General features: G+C 41.4%; 1 protein-coding gene across 1 annotated transcript in view; it reads left to right on the top strand.

Annotated features, from left to right (window-relative positions):
* Positions 1-10,080: 10,080 nt before the first annotated feature.
* Positions 10,081-13,593, top strand: part of galnt17 (polypeptide N-acetylgalactosaminyltransferase 17) — a gene marked incomplete at its 3' end in the record, with an annotated part of 7,101 nt that continues 3,588 nt past the window's right edge. The window contains exons 1-4 of the mRNA XM_080844308.1: positions 10,081-10,354; positions 10,521-10,704; positions 11,311-11,477; positions 13,182-13,356. Coding sequence (XP_080700434.1) covers positions 10,111-10,354; positions 10,521-10,704; positions 11,311-11,477; positions 13,182-13,356 — 770 coding nt within the window. The 5' untranslated portion in view covers positions 10,081-10,110. The remainder of the gene's footprint in view (positions 10,355-10,520; positions 10,705-11,310; positions 11,478-13,181; positions 13,357-13,593) is intronic.

Raw genomic sequence — 13,593 nt, 5'->3', positions numbered from 1 at the left:
TACTGGTTGAAGTAGCCTATAATTTGTCATTCATCAGCAAGGCATTTGTAAATACAAAACATAATGCTTAATATAATTATAAACAAAAGTACATTTTTTGTGCAAATTGTCCTTGAATATCATAAAAATGGTTCAATAAACCCATATTGAGCTCACAACTGTTGAAACTGCATCATACCAAGTAAAGAGTAAGGTGTAAGAGGCTATAGATAATTTGGGGTGGGGTGGAAGGCATAATTTGCTCAGTTAATATCAGGGAATCTACAGTCTGTAACCATCATCATCACCAACATCACCTTCAACACCAATCATAATCAATGTCACAATCATAACCTTCACCATTATCATAATCATTCATTGTCGCCATGGGCAGAAGCAACAATGTTAAATGCTCAGCTGTATAGCTGAAATAAAGATGTCCAAGTAAAAATGTGAGCTCAGTACGAGTAAAATATGCAGCCTAATTAAGCTAAATGCTTAGATGTCAGCTTTTTCCTCCTAATCCTCTCAATATTTAATCTGCCAGCCAGTGGGTGAATCTGTATCCCACAAGCCAAAGCCTGCGCCATATTAATCCTGAATTTCTCCTTTCTCTTTGAACATGTGTCCTCCAGGCAAGGCATGAAAATAACCCCAATGCTCTTGAGAGACGAAGAACCTGACGTAGCTTTGTTCTCTGGCAAAGCCCACGTCTTGGTTCCTGCCTGGCATGCCTGGGTGGAGCTGCTGGTGTCTTCGCACATGCAGACAGATGTCAGAGAAATCTTGAGGATAAAGATTTACCATAATTACTCTCTCCCTGCCAGTGAGTGCCCAGAGCCTGCTCCACCACAGCAGAACATTAACAACCAGTTGGGTGATGGCAGCAATTATCAAGTGCAACTCTACAATTACCATCTTGTTCGCAGTCATCAGGATCTCGGAGCAAGTGATTTCTTGAAGCAGGAGGGTTTTCATGAAACACAATCACTTTTCTGCATCTCATGTAATAAGATAGTGATGCTTTGCACTGATACTGCGGCTGCTGTATAAGAGCCTCCCCCTGCTGCATGTCTTCACTATGCTTTTTTAAAGTGTGCATGTCAGTTATCTAGGGCACACTGATATAACAGATGCGTTAACTGAGCCTGAAGGCCTTTTGCTGTTTTTCTTTCAGGTGTAGCCCCCATGGGAAAGCTATGTGTGTACAGGTTCTATGTAGGACAGAGGGGAATCATAACACTATGATTGTATCTTAACTGTAAACCAGACATCAAATAAACTTTGGCTTTGTACTGTGAAATATAGGTCGTTCATGACAAAATATATAATATAATAGTATTAAACTATTATATTATGAATTTACAGAAACGTCATATTTCCAGTGTTGCACCTGCACAGCAGACCTCTTTCCAAACAACGATTTCTCGATTAATTGGCTCTCGGAGCACTCAATAGGCCATGACTTTAATTATTGCCAGCCGACTTGGACTGTCAACCTATATTGATTGACCTGTTTTTTCCTTTAATTATCTACACGAAACCCCACAGCAAAACCACATCTTATTCAAGCTACATTAATCGTCTCTGAAAAGCATTATGCCAAGGATGGCCCCCTTCACAGCATTAGACGAGAGTAATGATACATTTGTAGAGGTAATGGGTATAGGGCCATTCACCGTAGGCTGCAGTTATATTTTTTGCTTATTACTATGTGTGAATTTAGAATAGGATCCAGAGTACAAAAGCTCACAGAAGGACTGTCGGAAGGATTTTATGATATAAATATATGATCATACGATATATAATAACTGAATACAGTCTGTCAGGTCCATGTAACATTCATGTACCATCAGCATGTACAGTACATACTGTAACTGATGCAACATCACAATATTTATAGCTGTGTTATCTAGGGTGACTCATGTGTTTTCAGAAGCTGTCTCATGCATTTCCGTCTTCCCTTTTTATCAAAAGTGCTTTGTTGTCTATATTTTCTCCAGTTCCCTGCCCATTATTGTACATCCTGTTTAATCAGCAATTAGAAAATGCATGCCATTAGGAAGCCCTTGATTAGAATACTTGGTTTTTCCCTTGACTCAAAATACGCCACTAGCAGCTTTTACTCTATCTTAAAATGCTCAGCAAGATTAGAGTCTGGAAGTATTCTCAAAATAGAGGAAAGCATGCTAGACCACAAATCAATGATGAATGTGCTTCCATTTTGTCTCAAAAGAAATGCCATGTGACTCATGTTGTTGTAGGGCTTAGCAGGATTCAAGCTAAAGCTGCCCTTTCTTAACCATTATATGATTTGCAGTTGCCCCAGGAATACTATACAGCTATAGTGTAGTATACACTATACAGCATTGTATACAGCATTGTATGTTTGCTGTTGCCCGGGGAACAATACACTCAAACAGCAAATAGATTAGTTACTTCATGAGAATGTCAAGTCAAAGAATGTCATGCATTTCTGACGCTCCGAGGGAACAGTGTGGTTTGTCATGGGAGATGGCCACAATTCAAATGTTTTTGAGCAATGCAGCTTTTTGATTAGTTTAAGCACGTCAATTCAATGCTAAAGAATGATGTCACCCAACTATCATATAGATTTTGACACCGAATTTACAAATGAGGATGAGGACTAGTTGAATCCAGTCATTGACATCCAATGTCATTTTCTCAAAGATCCCATAGTGGTTCCAGTGCATGTTCTGTCAGTCTCTTCCAGTGAAAGTCTGCAATGTGCTTTTTGCTATCAGCCCTTGAGCTCCTTTGCCTATGGTGAGGCACTGCATCCCAGTACTCATAGCTCATCCCATACATATTTAAAACAAGGGGTTGTGAACTGTTGTGGGGTGTCCCCTTCTACTAATTAGTCTCTCATTAGCCTCACTAATATCACAATGCTGGTGTCAAATACTATCACTTATGACTGTGTTAGCATTCCCAAGGGAGGCCTCACTCTCTCTCTCTCTCTCTCTCTCTTTCTCTCTCTCTCTCTCTCTCTCTCTCTCTCACTGCCACCCAAACATCCCATTTCTGGGACAGGAGCTAGACTGTGACCAATCATGCATATTTTACAGGCCAAAGTATAACTGCACTGCGCAAATGCCTTACATTTGTCTGGATCAAACAGCCTGTTTGTCCATATGGCCTTATGAAGCTCTCTGGCCAAAACATCTCCTCACTTTCTTTTCAGCACTAAATGTAATATTCTGGTGGTCATATGTTCATAGTTTTTTATGGTTTATCACTGAGAGACAGTGGAGGTCTAGCACTTCTTCAAACTGTCTGTCTTTGTGGGGTAGCGTTTTCTATGAGTCTGTAAGTTTATGTCATGCTTTTCAGTCACCAACAGTTGTGTTGAGTTCTGCAGAGAGGATTTGGAAGCGGAGCCCATTCCCTCTTTACACTGAAAGCATACCTGATTGCTTTATCAGTTTGCATCACCCATATCCTGGTCCTCATGCTGAAAAATCAGGATCATTTCGGGTCTGTTTCCAACAGCCCTCTTCTGTGGCTTATGGGGGCTTTTATTGTAAAGGTAAAATGAGAAATATCAGTGAAGAATATATTGAATGAGTAAATGCTTATGACTTTGTACATGTCCCTACATGGTTACCCCCTTTAGGTTTTGGATCATTGTGATTCTGATGTTTTCAATGTTGTAGCGAAGAGAGAGAGACAGTCACCCCACATGGCCTATATAGTACCTATACCCAGGAATATGAGGTACCAAACCTGCACCCAAAAGAGCCAGGCTTGTTGATATAGTATGGCAGTCAGAGCACTACCCTCCCCTCAGGAAGTTCACCCATGCGCTTCATGCACACAGGCATCCCCTGACGCATCCTCAACCTGTAATTCTCCCATCTCAGGGTGAGCCACACACACTATCTCTGGGGTCCCTCATACAGGGGTCATCCTTACCTGGTGGTCCCTCATATGGTTCACATACTGGGCACGCCTCCGATGGCCTCACAGCAAGCCATCCCACTTCTGACACCATATGTAGTGAATGGAGAGAGCAGTCACCCCACCCGGCCTTGGTCAGGGAGCAAGTTTGGTACCCCAGTCCTGTTCCTATGGGGGTCCATAGTCCCTCCCTTTGCTACACATGTGTTCAATTTGTTATGTATCCTATATGCTTACTTTATAAAGTGTTCAAGTATTATGTAGTAAGAAGGTGTTGCAGTAAGCTATGACTAACTGCCATTTATCTATCCTGATGGGAAACATTTAATCCAATCCTACATTTAATTATTTCTGAATGAACAGTCTGTGGTCCTACAGAAGGTATTTCTCATCAGGTTTGTTTTCTCCTCTAGCTTTGGAGAATTATTTGTTTCATGTTCGTGCTTTATTCTGTTTGGAGGAGTAAGATGTCTCAAGTAGGTAAGATGAAACAAGAAAGCGTGTTAATGCTCAGTCCTACACTGCAAAAATGCTTTTCTAACCTAGTGTTATTACTCTTATATTGAGATGAAAAAATCTAGTTGGTCTTGTTTCTAGCTAAATTGTACTTACCTAGTGCTTTCTTTTAAGGTTATTTTTGCCTATTTCAAGCAAATATTACTTATTTTAAGAAATCTTAACAAGCCAAATTTGCTTAACGCACTGGCAGCCAAATTTGCTTGCTTTAGCAGGATTTTGCTTAAAACAAGCAAATTTGGCTGCCAGTGCGTTAAGCAAATTTGGCTTGTTAAGATTTTTTTTTCTAACCTAATAACACTAGGTTAGAAAAGCATTTTTGCAGTGTATAAATGATACAAGGGTTTCCTAGCTTAATTGTGTTTGCCCTTGGTCTCTTGTTCTGAGGTACCTCATCTCTGCTTTCACCATCACAGTCTTTAATTCATCATTCGTACTATCCTAGATTTCTGTTATTCTTACGTGCTTTACATTTCCTAGACTATTTGGGATTCTTACAGTATGTAGGGCTAATGGGTTGATTGCCTCACGTGGACATCTTAACAAACATATGGATTATAGATGGTCTTGTTAATTGAGGCACCCGGCTCTACTCTGACCTTGGATGCTGTAAGCTGTGTGCGCCTGGATTTGGGAATTCAGCTCTACAAGATTCCTCCTCCACCTTCACATATCAGTTAGCTTCACATTTAATCATCCCGTCTCCCACATTCAGTTTACACATTGAGGGACTTTAAAGTCACACAATATCCGGACTGACCTAAAGATGAGCACGTCACAATGGTTCATTGGACTTGGTTGTTCCATGGCCCATGTTGCATGACCAACTCCACATGTAGATGAGAGTGCACCCACAGGAGCCCAGTGAGCAGGGACGTGCACAGGAGTGGGCTAAGGTTGCTCGGGCAACTGCCCGTTTGCCCTCCTGGCCTGAAGTAGCCCCTCCGAAGGAAATATATATATTTGCGATCAGGGGAAGGGGGCGTGGCAGCGGCGGTTAGTGAGAGTAAAATGATATTGGCAAAATTTGCGATCAGATGACAGGGGCGTGGCAGCGGTATGTGTTGCCCCTTTTTTCCAGGGCAGAGCAACTGCCCTTCAAAATTCCTGTGCACGTCCCTGCCAGTGAGTATCTCGAGGAGCTTTAAACCGAGGTCATTAACTGAATGGCTCTGGCGGTCCTTGTTCATTGTCTGCTTTAAGGGCATGATTGCATGTGCTCCATGGCTGTACTGTGCTGTGTGGACTGACTGAAAGGGAATGTGACTATTCACTATGTGAAAGTGACTATTCACAAGACTATTCACCAATGGGAGGGAATGTGATGCAACATCAGCTGCTCCCTAGCGGCCCTCAGGGGCTTGGCGAGAGGCATGATTCAAATTAACGACATGAATGTGAAGACACAGAATCAGCACTAGGAGGGTGGGGCCTCCACTATCTCTATATCTGTTGGCCTATACAGGCACGCTTGCCTGCTAAGGATGGAATCCCTCACAGCTGTTTGGGAACCTCATTTCCTTTCCTCAGGGAGAGCACCTACATGACCCAACCATATGTTATTTACACTGACATTATTTGCAGCCATGTGCCGCAGTAGTATATGAAGTTATGCTAATTCATTTTCCTACTGCAAACATGGGGATTTATCGGGTCACCTTCACTGTCAAATAGCTGCAGAGGAACAGATTAAATTAGAGATTTGCCTCATATTTACATATACTCCCTTTTCACAAGCTCGGAATGAGCTAAAATGCCTTGAACTGTTCAAATGTAATTTTGCCCAAAGTGTCAAAAAATCACAGAGGGTGAAATAGCCATTAAAAGGACCATTAATGTCCATTAAACGAAACATCAAATTCCTCTGCCCACTGGTGTCGAGGTCCTCTGTCTCAGATCAAGCTCTAGCAAACTCATTCCTTCATTTTTAGCCTAAAAGAAAAATCCACCAATTTGTTTCAGTCCTCTACACATCAGATAAGATTAGTAAGGCTTCCTTGTTGCTCTTGTCTATGGCTTGGTGAAGCTGTGCTGAAGCTCCTCAAGATAACCAATAGCATTCTCAAATTGTTCCCTTCCCACTCTTTCATTGTTCTCTCTCTCTCTCTCTCCCTCCGTCCCTCTCTCTCTCGCTCTCTGTCTCTCTCTCTCCCTTGAGCAACTACACAGATCATAACTGATGTGTCTCTGTTAGATGCTCTCCAACTGGGCACTTCAATTCCTCTGAGCAATCTGAGCGACCTATTTCTAAGTAGACCCCTGCATTTTAATGGCACACGATTAGAGAGGGCATAGTGGGGGGGGGGGGGGGGGGGGGGGGGACATTCAACCATCAACAAAAAGAATGCATGAAAAGCGGTGCCTTGCAGTAAACACCACAAAAGAACTGTAATGGACTGTAATGACCACTGCATAGCTATCAGCTATTCACCCTGTTCAGGAAAAATGTCCCAGAACATGATTATTTTATCATTTCATTTCAACATTTGTTAACATTGCACATTACATTCTTAATCCAATTTTCACTTATTTGTTGTGGAATTATGTCAGACTTATGTTGGCCTACAGGTATCACTTTCTGGAATATTTTAACTCCAACTCAGGCAGTTCAAATGTAAATGTAAATACTTATTTGTCAGTATCACTATGCTTTGCCTCTTGGCTCAAAATCTGATTGTAAATACTTATCTATACTTCAAAATTGTTTCCCTACAAGTGTTTCTGTAGGGGAACAATTTCAATTATTAAGTATTTACATTCAATACATTTTAACCAAATTTAAACCAATCACCGACAATTTATTAGTAGGATGAACCCCTTGAGATGAACCATCTAGTTTTCAGGGGGTCCTTAACACAAATATAAGGGAAATGCAATACATATAACAAATAGGCACCAATACCCTCACACATACACAAACCTCTAACACCCACTGATTCCCCTATGATACCAAAATACAGTCAGTGAACACATACCCATACAAAGCTTAATGCATACATTAACATCCACCTGCACATTACAAAATAATTGTATTCCAGTGTCTCAAGTGTAATTAGAAGCAGTAAAAAGAGATGCTTAGAGTGTTGAAAAGAGATTTTTTAGTTTTAAGTAAGAAGGATAGTGAAACAAAAAACATTTAAACATAAATTGCAGCTAATTGAACAATCTTCTAGATGTTAACCAGTTTAGGGACTATGTAGAACAATGATGGGTTCTAAATGGGCACCTCAACGCAAATCTACAGAGACTATTATAGACCATATTGAGAGGGCGAAGAATTGTTTCTTATGTGTTCTGATAGACAATATCGGCATAATCTAGTATTGGTTATATCAACTGTGGAATCATTCTCTTCCTGAACTTTTCGTTTAAACAGTTAATGGAACAATATAATGTTCTCTGGCTGCAATTTATTTTCTTTTTGACTGAATTAATATGGGCCTCAAAAGAAAGTTGAGAATCAAGCCCAGGTGAGTCCCAAGTCCCAAGTACATTCCTAATGGATGTGTACTCAAGTTTAAGTTCAAAGTTCAAAGTTCAAGTTCAAAGTACTTTATTGTCATTGCCACAAAGACAACGAGACAGTAGGGGCAGCAACAGACTTCTTCCACAGCTTAATAATAATAAATAACAATTAATGAATAGATTAACAAATATTATAAATTGGAAAAAAATCAAGCGTTAGAGTGCAGTCCATGGGGGGCGAGGCGGGCTGGGCCGGGGGGAGATGAAGGGGGGGGGGGGGGAGCTGTTGAGGAGCCTTATTGCACGGGGATAGAAGCTCTTTACTGGGCCTCTGAATGAAGGTTAGTCGCATTATAAGACCAGAATACATGTCAAAAATCCCCAATGCGAAATCAGGCTAGAGCTAGCACCTGTTAGCGACCAGACTTTTTTTTTTTTTTTAAATCAATATGCTTCTATTTAACGTCAGATTAACGTCATCTTTGTCTACTTAGGAGCACTGTTTATCACACATCAGTCCCTATGTACTTTCAGATTTTAATCTTTAGGAAAAATAACAATAGGCTATCTGTTAAAAGTAGCCTTCTGCAAAAAATCATCTATGCACAGACAGCCTGGTTGAAGGGAAGAATAGCCAGGCAGTGATCACTTATTTAGCATTCTATTTCGTATTTTATTAATTAATGGCATTTGTCTCTGGAGTGAACTCATGAAAACATTTGGTTTGATCTTGCGGAGGAATATTTGGTTTCTTGGGGGGGAGCTGCAGCCTTAAATTCTGTCTAGTTTCCTAAAACAAAGAAATGGGTCATCTTCTTTGGGCACCAATAATTAAACATCTAGAAAGTTAGTGAAAAGCTTGACAGATTAAATCTAGCCATTTCACCCAATTCAACAAAAAAGTGAGTAAATAAACTGGTTCCTGGGCTTTCAGTGCTCGAGTTGCATTTTATGGCCTCCTATGATGATCACTTCTAAAGTCTAATATGAATGTGTGTGTATTACAGGGTTATAGACACACAGTTGTTTCAGATAATTCACTAGCCAATGAAAGACGAGTGCCTGACTTAAAACAACAAGACTTGTCGACAAATCACATATTCTAAAACAGATGAACTAAGTAGCCTATCTAAAAAAAAAAAAACGCTATTTTTTGTGGATGGTAGTTGAATGGCTTATGGTTAGAGTAGAAATTTGGAAGGGCTCTCTTCCAGGTAAAATCCATTCCACGTTTTACTTCAGCCAGCCGTTCGATGAAGTATCCTAAGCAAGTGTGCGCATTCAGCCAGGATGAGACCGAACAGCGGCACACATATCAGAGACGAAACAGGGATTGGGAAAGAATCATTAAAGAGAACGCATTGATCTGAAATTTGGCTGGCGAGGGAAGCCATTACCATTTGCATTTCAATATTACATTTGCCATGACAACATCTGAGAGGATGCTGCGTCTGCACACCGACACAATTTTAGCAGAGGGTTCTTAGGAACCTCCATGCGCAAGAAGCATAGGGTATTCCATGCGATTATTAACGTCATTCAGTTGCTTCATTTATCCAGGTTTAGACTACAGTTACTATGAATAACGATACCGGTTTTCTCTCGCTGTTGTGATATAAAGAATTTGCGGCATGAGATGCTAACCCGCAAGGTGCAGAATCTCATCATACAGGAACAATCTGGGAGGCGTAGAGGGACAGACTTCAGAGTCTAAAAAATGTAAGATGTATGCTCATGATGCAAAATTGGAGCGCAATGTTTCAATCGGAGGGGGTTCCTCTACACCAAACCATTGTCACAGTGTAAGCTTGAGTTTTGAATGAGACATTTGGAAACTGTATCTATACGGATGAAAGCTCACGAACCAGCTCGCATTCCAAGAGCAAAATACATCTCAAACATCCTCAATGCGAAATGGTAAGTGATCAAGCTAGTCCGATGATATTGACGTTTGTGGATTAGACATTGATACTGCCTTGTTCAGTTTGAGCAGCAAATGCCCAACGTATAGTTAAGTGTGTTAAAAGGCGTCCTTAACAACAATTAATTCAGAAATGTAACTCGTTGTTTTCAGCTGTGCGTTAAATGGTTACTAATAACAATTTGGCGCGATACATGGAAGTGTCATGTTAACTGTGTCATGGAATACGTTTGAACTCATTGTTCAGTGAATGTCTTTTTTTATATATATAGATACGACTAATCGGCTTCAGGACTCCAAAATCTTTAATGGCATTTATGACAAGAAGGTGGAAAGTTTTATTGGTCCTGAATCTGTTGGCAGTTGGTGGATTCATTACTTTTTGGGGCAAGTGTAATATACGGACGTCCAAAGGAATTGGTTTAGAGGCTTCGGCTGATGGGAGAAGACATACACGTTTGAATATCTCTGGACAAGACACAAGCATCACTAACGAAATCCTGTTAAGGAGACTCGGGTCGCTGGAAGACGTGGTGTACAGGCAGCTGAACGGTACGTGAAGACAACAGACCAGTCAACCGAAATCTGTCGAAGTGGATGATTTTGATCATCTGATTATTTACTTGTGCTATAGTACAGACACATACCGAGTAATTCTATGGTACTGTAGTACTGCATGTATGTTTACCAAGTGATTGTTACAAATTGTGCTCTACAGGCTTGTCCAAATCACTGGGACTCGTTGAAGGCTTTGGAGGTCGTGGTAGAGGAGGTCTCCCAGCAACATTAGCTCCAGCTGAGGAGAAAGAGGCCAAATACCTGAAGGATAAATATGGCTACAATGCATATCTCAGTGACAAGATATCCCTGGACAGATCCATCCCCGACTACCGACCGAGCAAGTGAGTGTAGCCAACCAACATAATTTGTTTCTAAGGAGCCACTGAAAGCTCACTGGGACAGTTTTATGTTAAGGAAAACAGATAGTCTAACCTAAATGAGCATACTAACAAGGTTGATGTACATCCTCCTCCATCCCGGCATTTGACATCAGGCGTTTTTATAAACAGTGAATGTAAAGCATTTATCTGTTTTCGCTGACCAGTCCCTTTCTGAGTCCTGAGTCTCTTCTCTTGTTCTGCACTGTTTATGTTGGTGTCCGTTCCTGAAGGCCCAGTAGATCAGGCAGCCTGGCTGAGTCGCTCTGCATCCCTCCACTCCCCCCCCCCCGCCTCATGCCCGCATTGCAAGTCAACAAAGACCACATTATAAATAGGCTTCATATCGCTCCAAAAACACCATTCATGGAATACCACAGAGATGAGATTGAGATGCTAAAAATAGGAAAAAGACCCATTCTTCACCTCTCTAGTTCAATCGTATGAGACAAAGTCTCAGGGGTTTCTGTATCCCCCTTTTCATGTAGAGTGAAGCTCAGGAAATTATGTGTGATTAAGATGGATGTTACCTTGGCTCACTGGAAAGTTTGTTTGCCGTCTGCTTTGCAGGTGCAGAAAGGTCTACTACCCAAGAGACCTTCCGCAGATCTCCCTCATCTTCATTTTTGTGAATGAAGCGCTCTCTGTCATCCTGCGCTCTGTCCATTCAGCCGTCAATCACACACCGGCCCACCTTCTCAAGGAGATCATCCTGGTGGACGACAACAGCGATGAAGGTTGGTGGAAACTAGCAATTACTGTTCTACTTAGTACTTAGTACTAGGAAATGTTTATCCGTTGTGCCTGTGCACTTTATATGTTTCACCGTGGGAGAATGGGAAACATTCTATCGATTACTTTGCATGTCTTGTCATGTGAAGTAATTGACAATAAAGCTACTTTGACTTTGACTTTGACAGACACCATGTTACCTGATATGGATTTGCAAACTTGGATGTTGTCATGTGCCTCATGAAAGTGAAATACATTTGTTTCATGAAATGGAATTTGGCGAAGAGCGCAGCGGAAGGGAAATGAATTTTTTATCAGTGGTTTTGCGACGCTTTTGTAGTTCCAGCAACTAGTTTTGCCGGGGCTATTTTTGATTCAGTATTACCATGGGAAGTCATTCCCAGTTGAAGAGTGTTGTTGGGTTTGTATTCCACTTCTGAAGCATGACAGACAGTTACATTCCAACAAACAAGGTGGAGTAGGCCAAGGATTACCAACCATCATTTCAGGGTAACAATACAAAGAATGAGGTTGTGTGAGATGGAGAGACAGATGAACAAATAACTGTACTGTGCATTCAGAAGGTATTCTGACCATTCACTTTTTTAACATTTTATGTTGCAGCCTCATGCTAAAATGATTTAAAATGATTTCCCCCTCATCAATAAACACTCAACAACCTATAATGAGAAAGAGAAAACTGGATTTTGTAGATTTATTAAAAAGGAATAACTGAGGTATCACATTGACTTTACTTAGTTTAGTTAGCACCTTTGGTAGCCATTATTGCCTCGAGGCGTCTTGGGTATGACGCAACAAGCCTTGGACACCTGAATTTCTGCCATTCTTCTATGCAGTTCCTCTCAAGCTCTGTCAGGTTGGATGGGGATTGTCCTTAGACAGCCAGTTTCAGGCCACTCAAGAGATGTCCGATTGGGTTCAAGTCAGGACTCTGGCCGGGCCATAAAGTCCAGGTCGGTGGTTTGTTGCAGTGATGGTTGTTCAGGCAGTTCCTTTGACCTCGTGGCTTAGTTTTTGCTCTGATATGCCTTGTCAGTTGCGAGACCTTGTAAGTTGTATGAACAGGCGTGTGTGCCTTTCCAAATCATGTCAAATCAATTTAATTGACCACAGGAGTTGTAAGAACATGATGATCAAAGAAAACGGGAGGCACCTGAGCTAAATTTCAATTGTCATTGCAAAAGGTCTGAAAACTTTCTGTATGTCAATGTGATATTTCAGTGTTTTTCTTTTTAATCCATTTGCTAAAATGTCTAAAATTCTGTTTTGGCTTTGTCATTATGGGGTATTGACTGTACATTGATAAGGGGAAAAAAACGATTTAGCATGAGGCTGTAACATAACAAAATATGAAAAAGCGAAGTGCTGGCTACTTCCTGAATGCACTGTACCTCTCCAACCATAAGTGTGGCTGGCCCTCACACTGTAGCTGACAGTCCTGACTGCTGTGGGACATTTCTGAGAAGATTTTTGTTCTCTAGGAGGAAGCATTCATGTCTTTTGTCGAGATCAAAGGTGTGGCAGTCTACCGGGCAGGAAGCCTATTCTGCCTGATGTTGTTTAAACACTGTTGCAGTGCATTCATAATCAGCACGAAAAGAATGGCATTCCGCTCTTTCCTTTGCTCACAAACACACACACTCTTTGTGTGTGTGTGTGTGTGGGTGTGTTTGTGTTGTGTTTCACAGAGCAATTGAAAGGGCCGCTGGAGGAGTATGTCAACAAGCGCTACCCGGGCCTCATCAAAATCGTGCGCAATCAGAAGAGAGAGGGACTCATCCGTGCTCGCATCGAAGGCTGGAAAGTGGCCACTGGGGAAGTGACAGGCTTCTTTGATGCCCACGTCGAGTTCACTCCTTCCTGGTACGTCTAAGACGGCTTAGACAGCTCGGTTAAGGGTGATGGCATTTCACACGGATTTATAAGCAATCTAAACAGCCCCCCCCCACCACCCCACCCTCCCACTGCACACAATTTTCCAGTGAACTGGGAGGCAAACTAAAAGCATCTCCTCTTGTCTTTTTAATAAGTCTCTTATGAGAAACTCTAGAGGATTTACGCTTCGCCACAGTCGCAATAGTGATGGCAAAACCCCGAGCT

This window comes from Sprattus sprattus (assembly GCF_963457725.1).
Source record: "Sprattus sprattus genome assembly, chromosome: 9".
NCBI classification, from domain to species: Eukaryota; Metazoa; Chordata; class Actinopteri; order Clupeiformes; family Clupeidae; genus Sprattus; species Sprattus sprattus.
The sequence above is the reverse complement of the archived record's forward strand: the minus strand, read 5'-3'. Positions and strand labels throughout refer to the sequence as shown.